The following is a 21,344-nucleotide window of genomic DNA, read 5'->3' as shown; positions in this document are numbered from 1 at the left end:
CAAAATATGAAATAATTTATAAACACAACTTTACAGAAATTGATATTTAAAACCAAAACCATGTGATCTTATAAAATGTTCAAAGTTGGGCAGCCTTTGAATGTGGACATCATGAAAAAATTTCCTTCTCCCCTTCCCTGTCACCTTCAACACAATGTATCTCACAAAGCAATGCAAACTCTGCCACAACCCAACAAAACCAGGGATGACAGGAAGAAGGAATGTTAAAAACTGATTTTAATAAATCATATTACAAAACCCTAGGACAAGTTCACAAAGGAGAAGTGAGGTCTCATTCACTACTCTGAAGATGGGAACTGGGCTCCCCAGACAAGGTCCAAAGCCTTGAGCTGAGCTTTGCTGTGTGTCACTGCTCTGACAATTCAGAGCCAGTCTGGAGCCCTGTTTTTCTTTTTGTCTTTCTGCACTCTTGCAAGCTTATTAACACAGTACTGTGTTCCTACCTCAAAGGTGTACTTGCTTGCATCACTGGAAGAACATCATATTCATCCCAAACTCTGATAACACTTTCACAAATATTTGCTTCACCTAAACTAAAAATAAAGCCAAACTCCAAAATACAGTGAGAGAAAATATTTTGATCACAAAATAAAACATACCAGCAAACCAAGGCCGGGTTCCCACGAAATAAGAAGAATTAAAATAGGAAAAAAACAATGGGTGGATGTACTTAAAAGTAATCTTCCTTAAGTAGTTAAAATCTTTGGATCCTGAAACACCACCAAATCACCATAAATAAAGTACCATAATCCCTGCTCCTGACCCCAGGAAACAAACCAACCCCAACACCCCACAATTTGCTGTGATCAGCACATCTCAGGCACAGGATCTGGAGATAATTACCAGAAGGGATGCTGGCAGATTACAGGGTCCATTCAGAGAACATGCATTTGCCACTTCTTCCCCAAACTTCAGAAGTCTTTCTTCTAAAGCAATCCCTTGCACGTCCAGCTGCACGCCCTGGAGGTTGTGGATCCAAGGGGAACAGCAATATTCTCTGCAGGATGCTTTCAACTACTTAAATCCTGACTGAAACTCTTCACATAAAGTACCAGTTAAATTGAAAACATTACAAGAGAGGGGTCTGACAGTGGCAAAGATACAACATAGTGGCAACAGCTCAGAAAATTTACATGTTATCAAATGGGAATCCATGACAAACTCAGATCTTCACATGAGACTATACAGAAGACTTAATGGAAATGGAAATGAATGGATGCTTTTTCCTGTAACAAGAATATCTGTTTACAGTTTAGGTGATATTCTGTAACTATAGGAGGTAAGTTTGGAAATACAGACTATTACCAATTCTACCAAACTACTAAAACACTCTTAGCAGAACAGTTGGCACTTTCCTATTCCCCAGCTGAAAACAGCAGCAGAAGTTACTCTTGTAGATGGCTGTTAAAGCCTCAGTGCATTAATGTGCTGAGACTGTCTCCTGTTCTCTCCTCTTGTCCTACACAGCTAAAGCCAAACCAAAAACCTGTAACATTTCTGGTATTACTGTACCTTCCCTTGCAATATGCAACAGATTCATGTCAGATCCATAAGTCTTCAAAAGTGATTCAAATTATCAAAACATTATCACACTGTTCCCTCTTTGCAGGACAGCATCTTCATGGTCTCACTGCCTTTGTGGTGTGGGCTGAGGTGACCCCATGATTTTAACTTGCTCTGTTTAACTTTCACCCTGCACCCCCAGGTCCCTCCTGGCTCCTGCCCTCACTGGTTGTTGCAGCCCGGGGCGGCGGAGGAGGCGCCCGCCTGCTTCTGCTTCTTGCGGCGCTTGTTCAGCAGGCGGTTGTTGGACGTCTTCAAGTCTTTGATTTTCACCTGATCATAGTCCACCCTCATGGTAGCCAGAGCACTGGTCATCTCCTCCTGAAAGCAAGCAAGCAATGTAGTGAAGCCCCTGAGGCAGTGAGTGCGTGGTCACCCCACCCTAGAGCCCGGAGAGGAGGGACACAAGGAGCCCTCTGTCCCCCCTGGGCAGCCAGGGCTGAGCCCTCTGTGCTCTGCACCTGGAACCAACACTGGTGCCTCCTTCCACCAGGGCTCAGCAGGAGCTGCTCTCACAGCAATTCACAGGGAGCACACAGGACCATGCTCTGCTGGCCTAAATTCCACCTGTCCCTATCCCAGCACCTCTCCCTGGCTGGCTCTGCGCCTCCACACAAAGTATGTGCTTCAAATTCACACACCTCCTTAGTCTGAATTATGCTTAAGTACAGGAACATTCTAAACTTTTTAATAAGGTTGTAAAGAAAGATCTGCTAAAGTAAACAAATGTCTGAGCATTTGGTTCAGGAAAGGAAAAACAATTCAGTATCATGAATATGTTGGTAGCTCGAGGGAATACCTCTGGGACCTACACAGAAGCACAAGCATAAGAAATTCTCAGAAACATGGAAAATAAGGCAGCTAAGTGAAAATATCTGCTTGATCTCTGACTCAAAAGGTAAATGTTGCCTAGGTCTCAAAAAAATTTTACCATTACATAGCTCAACAGCTGAGACTACACATCAGTGATTTAAATAAAATCAATAATGAATAAAATACACTACAGGAATGTTGCAATTGTCAAAATTCTAGGAACTTGAAGTGCAGAAAACTCAGAATTAATTGTAAAAGCATGTAAACCTGTTAAAGGCCAGCAGGAAAGAGTTAAGACTTTCAGTGTGCCCTACTGCAGGAAGCATTCAGCAGTCATTGGTACACACAGCAGGTGGGGCACCTGCTTAGATTAAGATAATTTTTTTTTCTCTGCTCTTCCCCCCACCAAATGACATAACAAGACAAGACTAAGGTTATTCAGTGCTGTTCCACAATTCAAAAGCACTACAGAAAAGAATGCAGCTCAGCCCTCTCACCTGTCCAGTACATTTTCATCACATTCTTCACTGTAATGCAGTTCCAACTGCCCCAGCACTGTCCTTCTCCTCCCTGGGCACATGCAGAGGCTCAGCAGGAGCATCATTCATGCCTTTGATCACAAACACCATCTTTGCTGATATCTGGTGCAGCTGTAAGGCTGCCAATGAAGCTCAAATAGCATTCCTTCTTTTTTAAAACAGTTCTCATATACACTGCTGTTCTAACCAAGGCTGCTTATGGCACCCTGGTTTGACATGATTGTAATTCAAAATAGCCACAGTATCCAAGGCAGCACATTTCATCTCCTAGCACTCTTGACTTAAAAAAAATCTGAATTTGGATGGACTCACTTTAACTTCATCCCAGTGGTCTTTATCCTCTTGCAGGACCCGTGCAGTGTGAAGAGGAGTTGGTGGCACTGACATTGATCTCTGAGAACAAAGAAAAACACCAAAAGAAGTTCTGAAAAACAACATTTGGGAAGTGATTTCTTGCTCTTCTCTGTGTTTGAAGGGCATAAAATTTGATCTAATGTATTCCAATGGCCCTCATTATTCCTGCTTCCAATCACTCCACAAATGAACTCGTGTGCAGGAGAAAAGGATCACATTCCCCACACAATATTTAAAGAACAAAAAGAGAGAGAAATCAGTGCTGAGCTTCTTTCACTCTACTCCCTTCCAGTCCGAACAACTTATCTAACCAGTGTTGGATAAATTTTTATGTATGTTTTATATTTTAACTATTCATTAATCAATGTCTTAAAGTGGTTAATTTGACCTTTATCTCCTAGGATTTGTTGTAGGAGACATTTTCTTGCACATATGCATTAACTGAGATCACCACTTCATCAGACTAAGTGAGCCCCAAAGAGGAAATGACACAATTGTTCTGAGCAAGGCACAGCTCAGAAGACAGAGCATCCACATGAAACTGAGATCTCTGCTCACCTGCCATGAAAGATCAGGAGATACTTTACATTAGAGCAAGGGACAATTTCTAAAGCATGAAGCACAGTTTCCTGACTGAACTCAGAAAGAATCATGACAATTCTTGCCAGCCCCTAACCCAAACTATAATTTCATTTGGATACTCTATTTTCCTTATGCTTTCTACCCAAACTTGCTGTTTTCTGCTGTGGCTTCCTACAGCTGCATGTCAACAGAGTCTAAGGAGATGCCTGTAAAACAAACCCCACACTGGAACCAGTGCTTTTGCTCCCCCAGGCTCAGAGCAGCAGGGCTGCAGTCTCAGAAGTGAAGCAGAAATCCTGTGGACAAGGACCCCAGCTGGCCAGGGTACAGTTTTATCAAACACAGCTGGGATAAGAGAAATGGAAAACAAGCAGACTGGTTGCAGTGCTGTCCCTGTCCCTGCTTCCCTGTGGAAGGTGCTTTTCTGCTGCTTGTTAAAAAAATCTTATAGACAAGGAACTAAATGAGTCTCTGCTCCACCTAAACTGACAGTTTTTGCCTACTTCACAGTAAAACACTTCTGTCATCCATCTCAAAGAAAAAAAAAAAAAGAGGGGAAAGAAAAAGAAGAGCCACAAGCTCCCTCCCCCGTTGCTTGTGCAACTCCCCAGACATGTTTCCACTTTGGGATTTAGGAAAAGGGGGAACACAGACATTCACTGCATTGGTCTTTCCCTCTCCCTCCCTCTGCCCCTGTGAGCTATGGGTTCAGCAGAAAAGAAAGCCAAGCTGCAGCTTCCCTCCAGGAAGGGTGTTGGAGCAGGGCTCCAGTTGGAGCAGGTGCAGCAGGGTCTGCACCTTGTCTCTAATCTCCTCCTCATTAATTGGCTCTGTGCATATCTCAATAACAAGTGCCACTGTGGGTGGCAGCTTCCTCAGCTATTAGGCACTTACTCCATGAAATTCCTCACCTGCTGACTTCTGAAACACCTTCTTGGGGCTTCAGACACTCAGAGCTGGAGGTATTTATTCTGAGCAGTGATTACATTTTTATTTGGTTAAAAAAGACTCAGAAATATTGTCTGGGGTCCGTTCTACAGGGTCTTTGCAACCTCAGTTTCTCAGCTCTGAATGACAACACCTTTCTACTCCATCAGGATGTCCTACAGCTGCATTTCACCTCATTCCAAGGGCTTCCAGGCATTGTAGGAACGGGGACAATCAGCCACACCTCTGCTTCTGCCCATGCTTTGAGGATCAGCACAGACACAGCAGCACTATGGGAACAAAGGGAATCCTACAGCAGAAATCATTCTGTTCCTGGCTGATGATTCTTTGGGCAGCCAGAACAAGACTGGTATTTTTTTAGACACAAATGTGAGAAGTATAACCTACTATTTTGAGGGACACCTACAGAGCAGAGATGGTATCATGAAACTCAGTCTTGTAACTTCTGGGATTTGTGTCTCTTGTTTGAAATAAACCATACTGTATTAATAAAGTATTTTTTTCTTTTCTCCCCCCAAAAAAATCTTTTAAAGAGAAGTAAATGCAACAAAGTCATGGAATGAAACCTGACCTGGGACTATAAATATCTCTGTGTACCACCCTACCTGGCAATCTCTCACATGGAAAAAGGGACCCTTGCTCCTCCCCCATGCATTTCCAAACTCTGCCAAGGATGAGAATTCCCACTGAGCACAGGAGCATGTTCACCCTAACACAGCTATGCACAATGGTGCCCGAGACCACTAATAATAGCTCTTTAAATCCTGCACTGATGAAGTAAGCACACAGAGTTTATTTTTATATTTTTAAAGAGAGTAACACATGCATATGCTGCAGAGTCAACAGAGACTGCCTGCTCACAGAACACAGAGACATTTTTGGCTGTTGCTTCCAAGGACACGACTGTGGGTGTCTCCCCTTGTGTGTCCTCTGCTAACAGCAAGAAGAATTGTGGTTTTACAGGCAGGTGACCCTCTGAGGAGGGCACAGGAGGTTAATTAAGGGACCAGTAGTAATAACAGCCCTTCTCTTGCTGTGCTGTGTGGAGCTATACCCAAGTTCTGCATGTAAGAATCAATTTGTGGTGTAAAAAGAGATCTAAGACTCACATTAATCCAAGGGTGATTCATAAACTGAGAGACTGTCATCCTCTCTGTTGGGTCAGTCTTCAGTAAATGGCGAATGAGTTGTTTGGCTGAAAAACAGAACCAACAGGGCATGGTGTAGTCCAGGACTGCATTCCCAAATAACCTTGGGAACACAAGCACCTGCTGAATGAAGAAACACCATTCTGCAGGACTGAAAACACCTCCCAGTTGCTGTGACTGTGTTAAGAAGTCATGTACAGTGGGGCAGGTTACTGTGTTTAAAGGGGCAAAACAGGAAAACATCCAAAACCAGAGGCAAGAAGGAAAGAAAAGACTGGGAATTCCAGCTCTGCTCTCTACATCACCAAACCAACTGCTTTGAAAGCAACAGCTGGAGGGAAAGAGAAACACAGGGACAGAAAGCTGCTAAGCTGCCTGCCTCAAAGATGGCAACAAGCTGGGCATTATGGGCTGAATGAATACACAAGCTGATGTTTTGAGAAATGATGGAGGACAGCAACTAGCACAGGCTGTGGAAAAAAGGAACAATGAACTTTGCCAACTGAGAGGCCACTATAAAGACAAAAAAGTCAAATAAATGGATTGCACAAACTGGCTTTGCAGCAGCTTTCTGTGAACATGGGATTTGCCAAAGCAAGAGCACTAATAACTGGGATATGAGATGGTGAGAGGCTAGACAAGAGTTCCATTAACGTGGGTGGACAGACTGGAAACACTGCAGCCAAAGGAAGTTATTTAGGACTTATACAAAATTTCCTTAGGAAACCTGTAAGAACTTCTAAAAAGGAGTTCTCTCTTTTAGGAACATCACATGCAAGATGACTAAATGCTTGTAAGAAGTTGCCAGAGGTACAAGTTTAATTTGTTGAGAGAGGCTGCAAAGGACAAGGACAGCACAACACAGGGGAAAAAACCAGCATCCTGCTGCAGGTGCCTCATCAGCCTAATGAACACCCACAGATGAGGTGATCTTATAGGATGGAAGGCAGAGGGCCCCTGTGTCCATCCACACAAGCACACAGAAACCCACGCACAGTGCAAGTGCATGTTCTCTCACTGAGCTCCTCTAGCCTGTTTTTTACTGCTGGAATATGAACAAGACCCAAAGCAGAGAAAATATTTAGCCAGGAACCCATGACTAAAGCATCTCCCTCAACAATGTTCAGCAGGCTGTGCTGCACACAGCCATGAGATGCAGTGAGGGGTGAAGATGCCACAGAGCAGAGCAGGGTCCAAGGATGATTTGTTACTGCTGAACAGCAGACAAACCAGGATCCCAGCAATATAAAGGGCTTGTAAGAAAAACAGATAAGCCCAGATATTGCTGACCCTTCTCTTTAATATGACAGGAAGGTGAGACTTCCAGCTTATGAGACTGGCAGGATAAGAGGGAATCAAAAATACCCACTTTCAGGACACTGATTTGAGCCCAGCAGCTTTTGATCAATGACTTATACAAAATAAATTGTTGACCTTGATTTAAGTGGCAGTTGGCAAATTCCCACATCCCAAAAAGCTAGCATGAAAACTTGCCATCCTTGCTGGCTGGATCACCAAGGAGGGCAAAGACTGAATAAATTCTTAAGAGAGTTTGCCTTTCTTCCAGCTCAGCTTGCATTGGAGCTGTCCAGGCTGCCTCCTTTCTCAGGATTAGAGTCTTCTGTTTCAAGAGGGTTTAATATCAGCATTCACTAGCACTAGCTGGATTTTGAAAGAAGGTTTTCAGTAGTCATTTGCTTTTTGTAGCACAGAGGTTGCTGGCTGGTATCTGAGTTCCCAGTCGTTCTCTGTAGCACCTTACAAAAAATGGATTTAAATAGTAGAGGAAAGGGAAACAAAAGCTCAGACAGATTTTTAGAAATAGTCCCTTTGTAAGCACTGCAGCACTGCACACCACCATGCTCACACTCATCAGCACCAGGGAGGATTTCTACCTTCCTCTGACACTTCAGCCCACTCTGGATTGGGAAATCCATATTGCCCCATCCGAATTCTTCTCTTCATCCCTGGAGAAATGGCTTGACCCGTGTTGGAGTAGAATGGAGGGAACCCACACAGGCTGTAAGAGTGGACAAAAGAATTTTCATAACTAAGGGAGTCCTTTCACCTCTAAAAATGTTTTATTCAAGCTTATATTCTACTGCAGGCTGCAGGATCCCAGTGAACAATTACTTGTGAGTGCAGATTTAACAAGTTCCTTCCCAAATACTTACAGAATATATGTGATGACACCCAATGACCACATGTCACATGATTTGTCATACTTCTCAGGACCAAGGACTTCTGGGGCTGAAGAAGATTAAAATCACAGGTAAACAGAGTACCAGGTATTTCTCTTCATCTCCATTATTTTGTAAGTAGCAGCACTTCAGCAACAGGTATCAGAGGCATTAAAAACCACAACTCACTGCAGGAACTGGGTAGCACTTTCGACTGACAAGTTCCTAAAGGCATTTAAAGTAACTTTAAAAAGGAGGAACAGAGCTGGAAAAATGCCCTACTCCTCACCTTGGTGTCTCTCTGCTCAAGGGAGTACTAAGATTACCAAAAAGCAGAAGGAGCTACAGCTAAATGTGTGCAGGGAGACACTGCACTGAAAGAGGCAGGAGCATATGTTCCAGCAATCAGAATAGAAAGGCCCTACTGGAGCTGTGATAAAATTTTGAATGATACCTGGGTGGTGTGTTTAGCTCCAGCAGCTACAGGGCACTGTATTTTTCTTTGGCCTCCAGAGCATTATATTTTTTCCACTAAGTAACAAAATTAGACAGAGATACATTTAGAGGGGATTTTTTTGTCCCCTGGGGCAGGTAAACTGCCAGGGAGCTTGATTTTGTAAGGAAAATTATTCTTTAAACATATGAGCAATCATGCTGGTTTATAAAAAGGTGTTGAGAAGGGAAATGTCAGCTTGTTTATACACAAATATAAAGGCATAAAAACATACGTGTGTAAACTCCCTAACATTTTATCACTAAACCCAGCTCCCAAAAATACAGAAGAAAGCATCAGAAAAAGAGTATTGCTAATTTGATTATCTGCTCCCGGTGAATAAGTCTCTTTCAATACATAAAACTATACAAACTTATATCAGAGAAGTAATTTTTCAAACAAATTAAGTCCTTTTTCCAGCAAAGAATTTCCAAGCATGGACTGCCCCAGTCAAACCATGTGATGAATGACTATTAACTCAAGACTAAAAGGAGTGCATGAAGGACAGTCTGCTGTGGCATTCATTACACAGTGCTTCAACTTTGGACAAAATGAAGGAAAAATTCTGCTGTGATTAACTCATGTTGGTTCTTCATTAGTAATTCCTCAATTTGTCAGCTTAAAGAAGTTTTACAGCTGAAGCAATACTCTTCTCTCTTATTGCTTTAATTTAAGCTATGGGAAGTTCAGCACAGAAATACCCAAATATCACAAAGCTCAATTCAAATTATGGCTTTTATTGCATCATTCAGAGGAAACATCAGGATTACTTCATGTGTTATCAGAAGGAATTCCCTCTCTCTCCTTGTGGATCTCCATTTGTATCTCTTGTGAAGGCTTTTTCCTCTGTCACCAAGGCACAAAGCAGGAGCACTGAACTGTACTGGAACCAGACTTTAGGTTTGGATTGGATCCCAGCTTAAATCCTGGAGGCTAACACTTCACATTACACCCAGAATAGAAGATTTCCCACCCACTGCAAGGGAAGGAATGACAGAAACACAGAAGAAATGTGCCTTGGATAACTCACCCACATAATAAGGAGTGTAACAGGGGGTCTGCAGTGCATTTACAGTGGTTTCTTTGGCAAAGCCGAAGTCTGTGAGTTTGAGCACAGGATTTTTGTCTTTAGATGTGTAAAGCAGGTTTTCAGGCTGGAAGGCCACCAAAAGAGAACAAACAGGACAATGATGAGATGTCTCTAAGGAGCTGACAGGTCAAACCCACCACCACCATTTAGGTCTTCTTACTTCTGTCACAACCCCACCAAACATACAGCAAGTTCCCTCCCACAGGCAGCACTTCTCCTCAGGCTAAGCATCAACATCCTTCTTAGCAAGGTTATTTGGGAGAGAAACCCACAAAACCCTGTCCAATGGGCCTCCAGTCTGGCTTCTTGAACCTCTCCCAGTTCCCTGCACTTCCTGGGACTGATCTGTGTGGTGACAGCAGCTGATCTGACATCACACTGAGCCTCAAGCACCCCAGGGGCAGGGCAAGGGAAATCCTCAGCCAAAGCCCCCACGGGCAACTGACACAGCTCCATCAGAATTAACTGATACAGACACAGGCCCTTTGCTGCCCCCCTCCTCTGTCTCCTGAAACCTGAGGTAATTCCACTCTTGCTCCACACTCCACACAGGCAGAAGTGGCACAGAGGGAAATACAAGCTCCTGTGCTCCAGAACAGGGACAACAGGGTATTTCCATTATCTCCAATTAGTTCAACTCATTTCCCAGTTTACCCCCTGGTGACACCATGATGTGTCAGCTCTCCCTCCAGCTAAACACACAAACATCTGTAGAAAATCCACCAGCTCAGAGCTGTGGAATTGATCTGATGTCTCAGTCTATCATTACAAGCACTGCTCTCCTGCACATTCCATCCCCTGCTGTGTCCCTGCACTGGAAATGCCAGAGTGCAGCGAGCTTGGCTTTGCTTCTGCTGAGCACTTCAGAGCCTGAACACAAAATACACAGCCCTACAAACTCTGGCAAACCCCTACAATGAGATTGGGGTTCAAATTTTACCTCATTAAACACTGGCAGTAACTGAGATCTCCCTATTGTCCCAGATATTCACACACTGATTGAAGTGGGTTAAATGCATGAAATTGATATTGTTCCTCCCAGAAGCTTCCCCTTTTTCTGAAGGGGGTTTTGTTGTTTGGGGTTTTTGTGGACTTTTTGTTTTGTTTTGTTTTTTTAATACAAGTATGATGCTAAAAGCAACTAATAACTGGCAAAGACTGTACATAGAGGCATCTATAAGTTACAGGTTCACTTGAAGGAGTGCTATTTTCTTGCTAATTAATGGATTGCAATGAGCAGTACCTCTTTAACTAAGCATCTGACTATCATGAGATTTTTCTGCATTCTGTACACAACTGGAAGGCATTAGCACACATGAATATTCCAACCTTGGACTAGTTGCAAACTAGTGAGCAAATCCTTTCTCACACTGGCAGAGGAACAGGGATACTTGGACCACCTGACTGCACTCCCAGCTCTGCTGAAATCACTGCTGCCCAGGTTTCCTCCTGCCATAAGCTCTATTCCCCAGCCCACACCCCTTGGGGCTCACCTTGACATCTCTGTGTGCAATGTTCATGGAGTGCAGGTACTGGATGGCTGTCCCAATGTCTCTCATTATTTCAGAGGCCTCTGTAAATACAATTTTAGAGAAAGGTCACATTAACATTCCCACTGGAATTCAGGGACATGCTTGGGAATGCTCATGGCTTACAAACAGCTTGCTGGAACATGGGGCAAGCGTCAGGACTGGAGAAACCCTAAAATTAGCCCTAACAGCTGTGTTTTGGGTTTGCAAGCACCAAGCCCCCACTGCCTGGCTGCTCAGCCTCCTCCTGAGCAGGAACTGCAGCCCAACAGCTCAGACTCCTCAGGAACTTGGAAATTCGTGCTTTAATTTGCTCACCAAAAAAAGCAGCAAGAGCAGAGCAGGTACACAAGCAGCAACTGTTAAGAAAAGGAGCCCCAGCAAGAACCTATCTCTGATTGTCCAGGACATGTCCTTGGTTGTTTGAGACAGAAATTTAACTTTCAGCTTCTAGTTCAGGGGGATGATCTATCAGATTCTAAAAATAGAGCAACATAACAATATAGTAATTTTAGGAGAGGTCACCTCTTAATTCCTCACTGTCTTTAGAAGTTTTTCATCAGGAGGAACAAAATCAACAGCTCTATTCAGCAAAGGCCAAACTGTCACCTTTGAAATAATGTTTCAAGTATTTAACATAGCCCCAGTGGGAAATTCTAGTGGTGGAATTACCTTGCAACAGCAATGCTCTGGGAGTCTGGAAGGGTTCAGTTACACAGGGAGGGGTTTCAGAGCAGGAATGACATTCCCATGTGAGCATTATATCACATCTCCATTGATAGGGAAACAACAGAAACTTCAACCTGACCCTCTGGGCTCTGCATAGGCAGAACTTGTACTGCAACCTGGAATCCTTTTTCACATGGCCTGAGAGTGAAACTACAATCTCAGACAAGGACAATCAGAATGCAGAAACACTCCTGTTCTTTGGGGAAAACCTTGCACAGCCTCCTCCCTCCTGGTCCTAATGGGAAGCTGTGGCTATATAAACAGGCAGTGAACCTGGGGAATCCAGTGGCACAGGGCTCATTCACCTCAGGAAAGAATGAAGGTGGTTTTTTGTTTAACCAGGCGATTTCTGAGTAGGTATTTATGGTATACAATGCTCTGTAATGTAGAAAAGTAACGTTTTTAGTAGAGTGCAGTTGCTAAAATTCACGGAATCAGTTTTCTACCTGGAATTTGGACTTTAGGGAAGAACAAATAAAGTTTCTAAAAATGCTTATTTTCCCTGCACAAGTCTCTAACAGGACTAGAAAGGATTCATCCCAGGCTAGGAAACACACAAGAAGAAAACAGACTGGCCTCTACACCAGACCTGCAAAATAAGTCACAGCAATTTACAAGCTTGGGTGTGTATTTTTCTGCTTCCAATCATTTTGTCAGGCCAATAGTTACAAACACTTTCACCTTACAAACATTAATGGTTTCACTCTGAGCAGAAATGAGCTCTGGTCTCTGTGAGGGGGCAAGGAGAACCATGGTCAATGGGATCTGTGGTTCTTTGTCAATAATAAACAGCAAAGACAATAAAAATGGCAAGACTAGTCTAGTGCAAGCTCTGTCCCTGCCTCATGGCAGGGCTTTGCTTGTTCCCTCCTAGAGACAGGCAGGTTTGTTTACAGTGTGGTTAATAACACTTCCTTTCAAGCAGTGCTTTAAAACCCTTGAACAGGAGATGTTTCATCAGATGTGATTTGCTCATTACACTCATGACCCAGTGCTGCTCCTTGAGGGACAGCCAGAGAGAGATCCCAGCAGGAGCTGCACTGATCATGGCAGAGGTGCTCTGGCACAGGACCAGGGATCAGAGGAACAGACTCTCCCAGGGTACAGAAAGGAAAAAGCTGAGCAGATTTGTAGAAAGATTTTTCTCTAAACCTTCCACATTTTGCCTGAACTTGGCCAATTCTCATAATTCCTGGTTCTTGGGAACTTTTCAAAATCACTCTTAACACACAGTGGGATAAATAACAATAATAACAACAACAAACACACTATAGATAAAATCAAAGAAAAATTCCTAAAAGGAAACAGGGGACAGAGAAATAGAGAAGAAATAAAAAAAATCTTCCACAAACTTTAATTTTAAACTTGCAATGTTTTACCTCTCTCAGTGAAAGCTTGGTCTCCTCTCTCCTGGATCCTGCTGAACAGCTCTCCTCCTTCCATGCTGAAACAAAGAACACAAAACCCCCCACCTTATATTAGCAGAAAGGACAAAATTAACACCTGACTGTGCATCCATATAATCTCATGGAACCACAGCAGGAACAGATAAAGATTACAGGCTGCCTCCTATGCCAGTGCTTCCTAAACATCACACTCACTCACATCAATGCAGAAAGCCATTCTGATATGGCATAAATAGAAAACAAGACCAGGGAATTTTGATTCCTTCAGTTTAATAGACCCTGTCAGAGGGAACATGACACACAAAGATGGGAAGTCAAATATGCAGGCACTGGGAGGCTGACAAAAATCTTATTTCATGTAAAGGGTGGAGAGGAAGAAAAAGAAAGAAGCAAAGACATCTAAAATAATTATTAATTTGTCCTCAGTGAAAAGGACAATAACTGTACTATTGGAGGCTAGGGAGAGAAGAGGGAAAGTTAGAGTCAAAGTAGTTATGACAAGACAGATCACACTGGATCACTGGATTTACATCTGAACTTGGAAGCTGATCACAACCAAAGCAGAATGTGTTGATAGAGACATCTTTCAAAGGTATATTAATCAGACAGCTTTAATGATGACAATTGCTATGGAGCACAATGAAAATTTATTTTCTGGTAAAGGCTCCCCATTCTTCCAGCACACAGGATGGCTGGAGCAGCTGCACTAATTTCCTTATCAGTTCCATAAAGGGAACAAGGGATTTCCTGTGCAAACCAAAATTGTGCTGCTGAGAAATCTCCCAGCTGCCACCTGAGCCAACACATTCTCCTCCTCCCTCCATCCCTCCCAAGGCAGTGCCTGGTGAGGGGCTGCTGCTGGTCCCTACCATTCCATGACAATGAGCAGGCATCTCTTGCCATTGTGGATGTTCTCATACACATCCAGGACATGGACAATGTGAGGGCACCCCGAGGCTCTCCAGTGATACTCGACCTCCTGACGTGCCTTGGGGTTGTCGTACAGGAGCTGTGGAGAAAGGGCAGAGCAAAGTCAGTGAGGCACCAGGGTCCTGCTGCAACTGGCACCAACCCCAGAGATGAGCTCCACATGAGGAAACCTTCTCCAGACAAAGGATGAGAATCCATCATGACATTTTCACCTTCTCTGGGCTGTCCAACTTGCCAGACTGAGGAATACAGAAACAATTGGTCCCTTAGAGCTGGAAGGGCCTTGAATGACAGTGAGGAGGTGTAGCCACGATATTTTCTGAAAAATCCTTTCCTTGGGATTTTTTCTCCTCAGAAGCTGAGAGGCCTCAGGAACAAGATGTCAACAATGGTTATCTGCTGCTGTGGAATGCAACAGGTGCATCTGGGATTGGTCTCGTGGTTGTTTCTAATTAATGGCCAATCCCAGTCCTGCTGTCCGGACTGTCTCAGACAGTCACAAGCCTTTGTTAGCATTCTTTTCTATTCTTAGCCAGCCTTCTGATGAAATCCTTTCTTCTGTTCTTTTAGTATAGTTTTATATGATATATATCACAAAATAACAAATCAGCCTTCTGAAACATGGAGTCAGATCCTCGTCTCTTCCCTCATCCTGAGACCCTGCAAACACCACCACAAGGAGGGATTTTGAACCTAAGATGGAGACAGGTCTATCTTACCCACTTCTGGATGGGAAACAGCAAATTTTTCTTATGTGTTTGCAAAACTTTTAAACAGAGAATCCCCCTGCTAAGGACAATAACTCTCCCACCTGCCCCCAGCTGTCGGGTGAAGAGACCTCCAGGTGGGTGCAGTGCAAATCCTATAAGTTAAGTGAGATTTGAAACAATGAGGACTTTTACAGTGACTCTGAATGTGCTTCTTAAATATTACACACACTTCTGACCCCACCAAGGTAAGAAAGGGACCTTTGGCTATCTAGATGCTTGAACTTTTTTTGTCACATGCAAGCCCAGTTTATTTTGAAGGCACTGGTCTCTAGAAAGGCACCAAGAGCTCATCCTTCCTGCAAGCTCTGCACAAGAAGTGTGTCCCCTGCTGTCTGGAGCCCTGCTCTGTACCCAACACCACAACTGAGCTTTGTGCAGTAGGGGCACATTGCTGAATCGTGCCTGCTCCTCTCTGCCTCAGCTCTCCAGACAGCACTAACACTTTGTGACAGACCCTCCCTTTACTGCACATTTGTACTGCTCCTGCACAATGCAGCTGTGATCTGAGCTGGAGATGGAATGCCCTATGGTAATAATCATGCTGATGATGGAGCAGCAACAAAACTGATGCTATATAAAGCATTGTTAAATGTAGTGAAAGAGAATAAAAAACAAGCAAAGAACAAACACCTCTGATATATTTATGTTAGAAAAGGCTCACAACAACTGTTTTCAGACAGGCAAATAAAAAGTATCATTGATGACTATTAGGCCTTAGCCCGAAGCTCTTTCCACTCACATTTGCTATTAGGTTCCAGTGAAAACACAAGTGCATGATAATTGCTGAAAACAAGAATTAACATGTAACCTGTCATTAGGGACCTATGAATCAGAGCAAGAAACTGCTCCCATCCAATAGCCAAGTTAAGCCACAAATGGTGTCACAGGCACCTTCAATACAGGCAAACACGTTTTTGAAAGGTCACAGGAAGGAAGATGCAAATTTTGTTTTCTTTATTCATTTCAATAAAGACAATTTACATCACTGGGGGAAAAAAATCTTACATTTGTTTGGTGCTTCAGCATCCCTTTCAGCAGAGCACACAAAGGAACATGGCAGGAAAGGTGTGTAGCCCTTCATACAATGCTGGGGAAGTGCTTGGGAATGACTGGAAGGAGGGTAAATGCTTGTGTTCCTGGAGCAGGAAAAGGGTGACAAGTGCTCCTCTGCTGAGGGCACATCTTTGTTTTTCTGTGAAGCACAGGAAGGCTGCAGAGGGCACAAGTGGGCTCAGGAGGGCAGCTGGCCCTGCAGCTGAGTGTGCAGCTGCACTGAGCCCACGCTGGCCCCAGAGCTCCTGCACAGCTCCAGGTTTCCAGCAGAGCAGGGGCTGCAGGAGCTCTCTGGCCAAGGGCACTGCCCTGGCAGCCAAGCTCCCCCTGCAGGGCTCTCATTGTGCACCCAGAGCACGCCCTTGGGGATCACTGTCTGCCCCTTCCTTCCTGCTCCAGCCCGGCTCTGGCCTCATTTCCAACAGAAATCACTTCCTAAAGAGAGAGATGGCTCCAATTTGGACAAAGAGCCTGCTAGTGAGTCCAAGTGTGCTTGCTTTGCTTCTTTCAGCCACCAGCCCATTCAGCAGCCTTTCCTTCACAGCCACTGGGCTCTAGCTCACTAGAACTGTCCAGCAGAATTTTCCCCTCTGCCCTTCTGAGTTTGGGCTGTTGCCTGGAGGTCTCTTCAAAAGTTCATTAAATTACATGTGCCACAGTAAAGCCCAAACACCCTCAGGACTAACCAGGCCTTACAGTGTTCATTGTTTGGATATTACTGGACTAAAGCCACTTTGGAGCAGGATGCTTCCAAAAGCTTCTGCTCTATCCTGTGCTACTGATCAGACATTCCCATTCTCTATACTAATGTAACTGCACTATCATCTGTGTCTGCTGTGCTTGCACAGCGCACAGAGATGCTATTTTTCAGATTTCTACCAAGTGCTTATGAAAAGTGTTTCAAAGAATTCAATTCTCCCTCTCTGAAAAGCTTTTACAACCATTTGGATGCACACAAGGATGCTGCAGTTTCTTTTCTCCACACTTCAAGTAAGTTTTGTACACTTTTTTGTGCCAAGATTGAATGTACTCGTGTCAAGATGACACCTGCAGGAGCAGAGAAAGGGAAATTCAAAAATAAAGAGCACATACACATACCAAGCAGCATCTGATATACCAACCAACTGTTAACCTTTGGATTTCTCTTTCTGAACTTCAAAAATAAATTAAATCTTCTCTTTATGTCTAAAACTGGAAGGCAGAACTGTACCTTTTAAGACATTTTAGAGACACAGACACTTGTAAAATGAAAGCTGTGTAGGGTTGAAAGCACCAATTTCTGCAAAATTTAGGTGATGATTTAGGAACACAGTCTAAAATTTTAGACTTGTGATTAAATATCACAAACTTGTAAAGAACTTAAATGGATATTTTGCCATCTTCCTGAGTCCAAAGAGCAACTGTACTTCCATTACTGCAATAGCTTTGATAAGGCTTCAGCCAGGTGCCCTGACACTGTACAAAAGTGCAGAGGCAGTTGTGAACAAACCCAGAACTTCAGATCAGTTTTCCAGTGCTGCTGGTTTGAGGGAAGAGCAGCTTTGTCCACAGGAGCCCCCAGTGCTGCCCTAAAGCTCCCTCTGGGTTCACCTGAGTCACTGCATGTCACGATAGGCTGTGGGCAGCCCAATTTCAAAAGCACACCAACCCCAAGAGAAATGTTCCATCTCCCAGTTTCTCATGAGACACAAAGCACAGCAGCCTTTGCACAACTCCATGAGTGTGTGGTCAAATAAGAGTTTGCACCAGGAGCTGCTCAGTACAAAACTGGAGCTTTGCTGGAGCTCAGCATCACCAAAGCAGTGCCTAAAAGCAGCAGATGAAGCAGGGAGGTCACAAAAAATGGGGTGATGGATGGAAGGCAAGAAAGTACAGGATGTGATCCACACAACTGTCCTCAATATCTGAAAAAGCTGAAGAGGGAAAAGAGCAGCACAGTGGGAGTGCTCAGGCTGTTCCTGAGGAACAAGAGGGCAGATGCCAGCACACACTCCAGGATGTGCTGCCAGCTCAGGGCCAGGGCAGTGCAGGGAGGCCTGAACTCTTATTCTGGGGCATTGGCCTGGCTGGGGCTGGGGAGCACCTGCCAAACAAATTCTGAACTGCAGAATTTCTTGACAGAAAGAAAAAGAACAAAAAAAAAAAAAGAAACAAAAAGAAAAGAAACAACAACAACAAAAAAGAAACAAAAAGAAGTGACACAGTATCTTCTAATAGCTTTTCCATTGATTCAGTGTGGTATACACAAGGAGGGACAGCAGGAGTCCTCATACCTTAATGGTCTGATCTATACAGGAAATAATCCCAGGGCTCCAGGGAGTGCCAAGTGATCTTCTGGACTCTGAAACTGTAACAACTGAGAGGGAAGATATCCATGGGCAGGGGTAGGGAACAGGCTGAGGACAGGAAACAACCACTTCTTAGTGACTTTAATATGCACGGCCAGATTACACAGGTTCCTGTCAGACCTGCTGTCTGCTCCCTACATAGGAGATTAAGAGCTCCACTATGTTTTTTAATTTATTTTAAATTTCAGCAGTTCTTCCTCGTTCCAAAGAGGCTCTGTGCTTGGATTAGAAGTGTTACAGGCTCAGTTCTCATCTACTCCATGTGCTACAACAAAGCAGCATCTGACACTGCAACCGTGCCTTTCTTATATGCACCAGTTTCAGAATCTGAGCTCCCCTTCACAAGACAATCAGTTTTATAATCTCTCTGCTATCTTCCTCACAGGAAGGCTTCCCATGCTTAAAACAGAAATGGAACCTGCAGAAATTTTCAGTCCTAAGGCTCCTCAGCATGCAATACTGACATATAGGAACTTATATCTAGCTTATTTATGTCTCTAGCTGGGAAATAAAAGGTCTAAGGGGCTCAATGTAGGGGTTTTTTGCTTGCTTTCCTCTTTGTGTGTGTGGCTGTTACAAAAATGCTGAGTCCTACAAATGAGCCTTGGGAACTGAATTCACACTGATGCACAGAACCTGACACCATTTGCAGCAGAGCAGTTCTTCCAGTCGTTCTTTATTCAAGAGGGGTAGATGGCAAAAAGAGGTTGGATAATGTTTCTTTTATCCCCTCCCTCCCCTATGCAACTAAAAGAAAAGAGAGGAAAAAAGAAAAAAGGAAAGAAAAAAGAGCTATCAGTATGGCTTTGGATGTTTTGTTTTTTATTACAACCTGATTATTTCCAATATATCTTCTAATTCAATGTTAGTAATCTTTACCTGTTTCCAGGTCTGTTCAGAAGGGATAAAGCCATTCTTTGTGTTAGAGCACTCAAGGAATTGAGATGATTGAAGGTTTCCTTCCTCACACATCATCAGTGGAGCTGCAGCACGAGCCATGAGTGTGCCTGCAATGGCAGCAATGGGAATCCACTCCTGCAAACCTCCAAGGAAGCTCCCATTCTATTCTTTAAAATGGAAGCAACACAACACTCTTCTGCTGGAATTATTTAGCACTGAAGCATCAGTCTAAGGGCTAAAACCAGGGCAGGCACAGGTGGAGGGTCATCTGTAAACCTTTCACTTTTCTGCTGTTATTTCAAATCCAGCTTAGGCTGTTGGAAATTAAACCTGCTTGGAGGCTTTATTGAAACAAAACTGTCATCCCAATTCCTGCAGAGCTGGCCAAGCTGGCATTCCCTGGCCTCTCCATGGGGCTCAGACAGACAGTCAATCCCAAAGGTGGAATTCTACAAGCTAATAATAGGACCAACAGTGAGCAGCACAATTTTCTATCACTCCTGCCTGTGGTATTGAATCCTTTCCCTCACCTACAGATGTCAGGGCTGTACTGCCTGCCCTGAAGGGCCTTTCCCTACCCACCTCCTCCCTCCACTCCTCCAGTCTCTGCTCAGCTGCTCCTGGAAATGTGCAGCAGAACTTTGGGGCCTTGCCAGCACAAGCCAAAGTGCAAAGGACTCGGGGAGGATTCTCTGCACGTGGAGTGAGAGCCACGCTGAAATCAGCTCCCTGCTGACACACCCCACTTCAAATTCCTTACACACATGTTGTAAAGGGAAAACAGGAGAAAAGAGTGGAATGGACAAAGAGAAAAAGAACAGTTTAACAGAGAGATTTTTCTTTTTTTTTCTAAGAGTTTGAGCACTGGATGTACAGCAAGTCTGCTGAAGAACTTTGCTCACTCTTGTTTCTCCATCCCCAGAGAGCACACACCACATAAATATTATTTTGCTCCAAGCCTCTCTCCTGCAGTGAATCAACCAGGTCTCTCAAAAATAACTTTGGTGTGGTTTCTGAATTTTATTTATTGTAGCAGTACTGGAGTCACCACCAGGCCCTCGCTATGACTCTACAACCTGAGGTAAATAAATGAGACACAGCTCTATTAATGCTCTAATTACACATGCAACTAGCCATTCACTCTGCAAAGGTCAGCTGTCTTTGCTCATAAACGTTAGTGGAGATGCAGGGAATGAAGCTGAAATGGCAAGGCTGGGGGCCAGGATACATTTCAAAGGTGTCCCCTTGCACATGTGAGGTTGACATAAAAGGAAGCACAAAAATGAGCCAAAATGCCCACAAAGAAAAGTGACTTTGCTGATACACTGATAATCTTACATGAACGTATTTGAACTGCAGTGCCAAACACGTGCAACTGTACACTCAATACCGTGGGGTATATAGAGATTGAAATAAAAAGCATGCTGTGTATTTTGCTAGAACCATAATATTACTTTGTATTTTAATGCTGTGGTTGTTCTGTGTGGATGGAAAAATATTCCTACTGGCACTGTAAGACTCCAGCTATTCTCAGTTGTGACAGGCTACAAACCAGCTGCATGTGGCTTCTGTTGTATTCAAAACACTGCAAATGGACTTTAGAAGAAAAATAAATTACCAACAGCTACTAACATGCTGCTACCAGACAGGAACATCCTACAACACTTGTTTATACAAGAATGCCTAAAAATCAGCTCCTCTCTCTACCTTCTCCTGATGGCAATTTCTACCACAAAATGCTGTTTAGCCAGCACTGACAACTGCATTCAACACCTGCAGTCAATATCCAGCAGCTGGGGAGACCTGCTGCAAAGCCCTTTCCAAAACCCAGGCATGCTAATCTGTGATTAAAATAAAATAATCTCTAGCTCTGCCACTATTTTCACTCTTCCTAAATTTCCAAATTGAGGAAAAGGAAATCTAAAATCCCAGCTGAAAATTATGACCT

General features: G+C 43.7%; 1 protein-coding gene across 2 annotated transcripts in view; it reads right to left on the bottom strand.

The window, feature by feature from the left end:
* Window positions 1-219: 219 nt before the first annotated feature.
* MAPKAPK3 (MAPK activated protein kinase 3) overlaps window positions 220-21,344 on the bottom strand; it is a 46,919-nt gene continuing 25,794 nt past the window's right edge. For both annotated transcript variants that reach the window (XM_064724080.1, XM_064724081.1), the window contains exons 3-11: window positions 14,265-14,404; window positions 13,369-13,433; window positions 11,225-11,304; window positions 9,672-9,795; window positions 8,143-8,218; window positions 7,864-7,988; window positions 5,930-6,015; window positions 3,249-3,329; window positions 220-1,905 (exon numbers count right to left, since the gene is read on the bottom strand). In XM_064724080.1, coding sequence (XP_064580150.1) covers window positions 1,747-1,905; window positions 3,249-3,329; window positions 5,930-6,015; window positions 7,864-7,988; window positions 8,143-8,218; window positions 9,672-9,795; window positions 11,225-11,304; window positions 13,369-13,433; window positions 14,265-14,404 — 936 coding nt within the window. In that variant the 3' untranslated portion in view covers window positions 220-1,746. The remainder of the gene's footprint in view (window positions 1,906-3,248; window positions 3,330-5,929; window positions 6,016-7,863; window positions 7,989-8,142; window positions 8,219-9,671; window positions 9,796-11,224; window positions 11,305-13,368; window positions 13,434-14,264; window positions 14,405-21,344) is intronic.

Source organism: Zonotrichia leucophrys, chromosome 12 (genome assembly GCF_028769735.1).
Source record: "Zonotrichia leucophrys gambelii isolate GWCS_2022_RI chromosome 12, RI_Zleu_2.0, whole genome shotgun sequence".
Lineage (NCBI taxonomy): Eukaryota > Metazoa > Chordata > Aves > Passeriformes > Passerellidae > Zonotrichia > Zonotrichia leucophrys.
The sequence above is the reverse complement of the archived record's forward strand: the minus strand, read 5'-3'. Positions and strand labels throughout refer to the sequence as shown.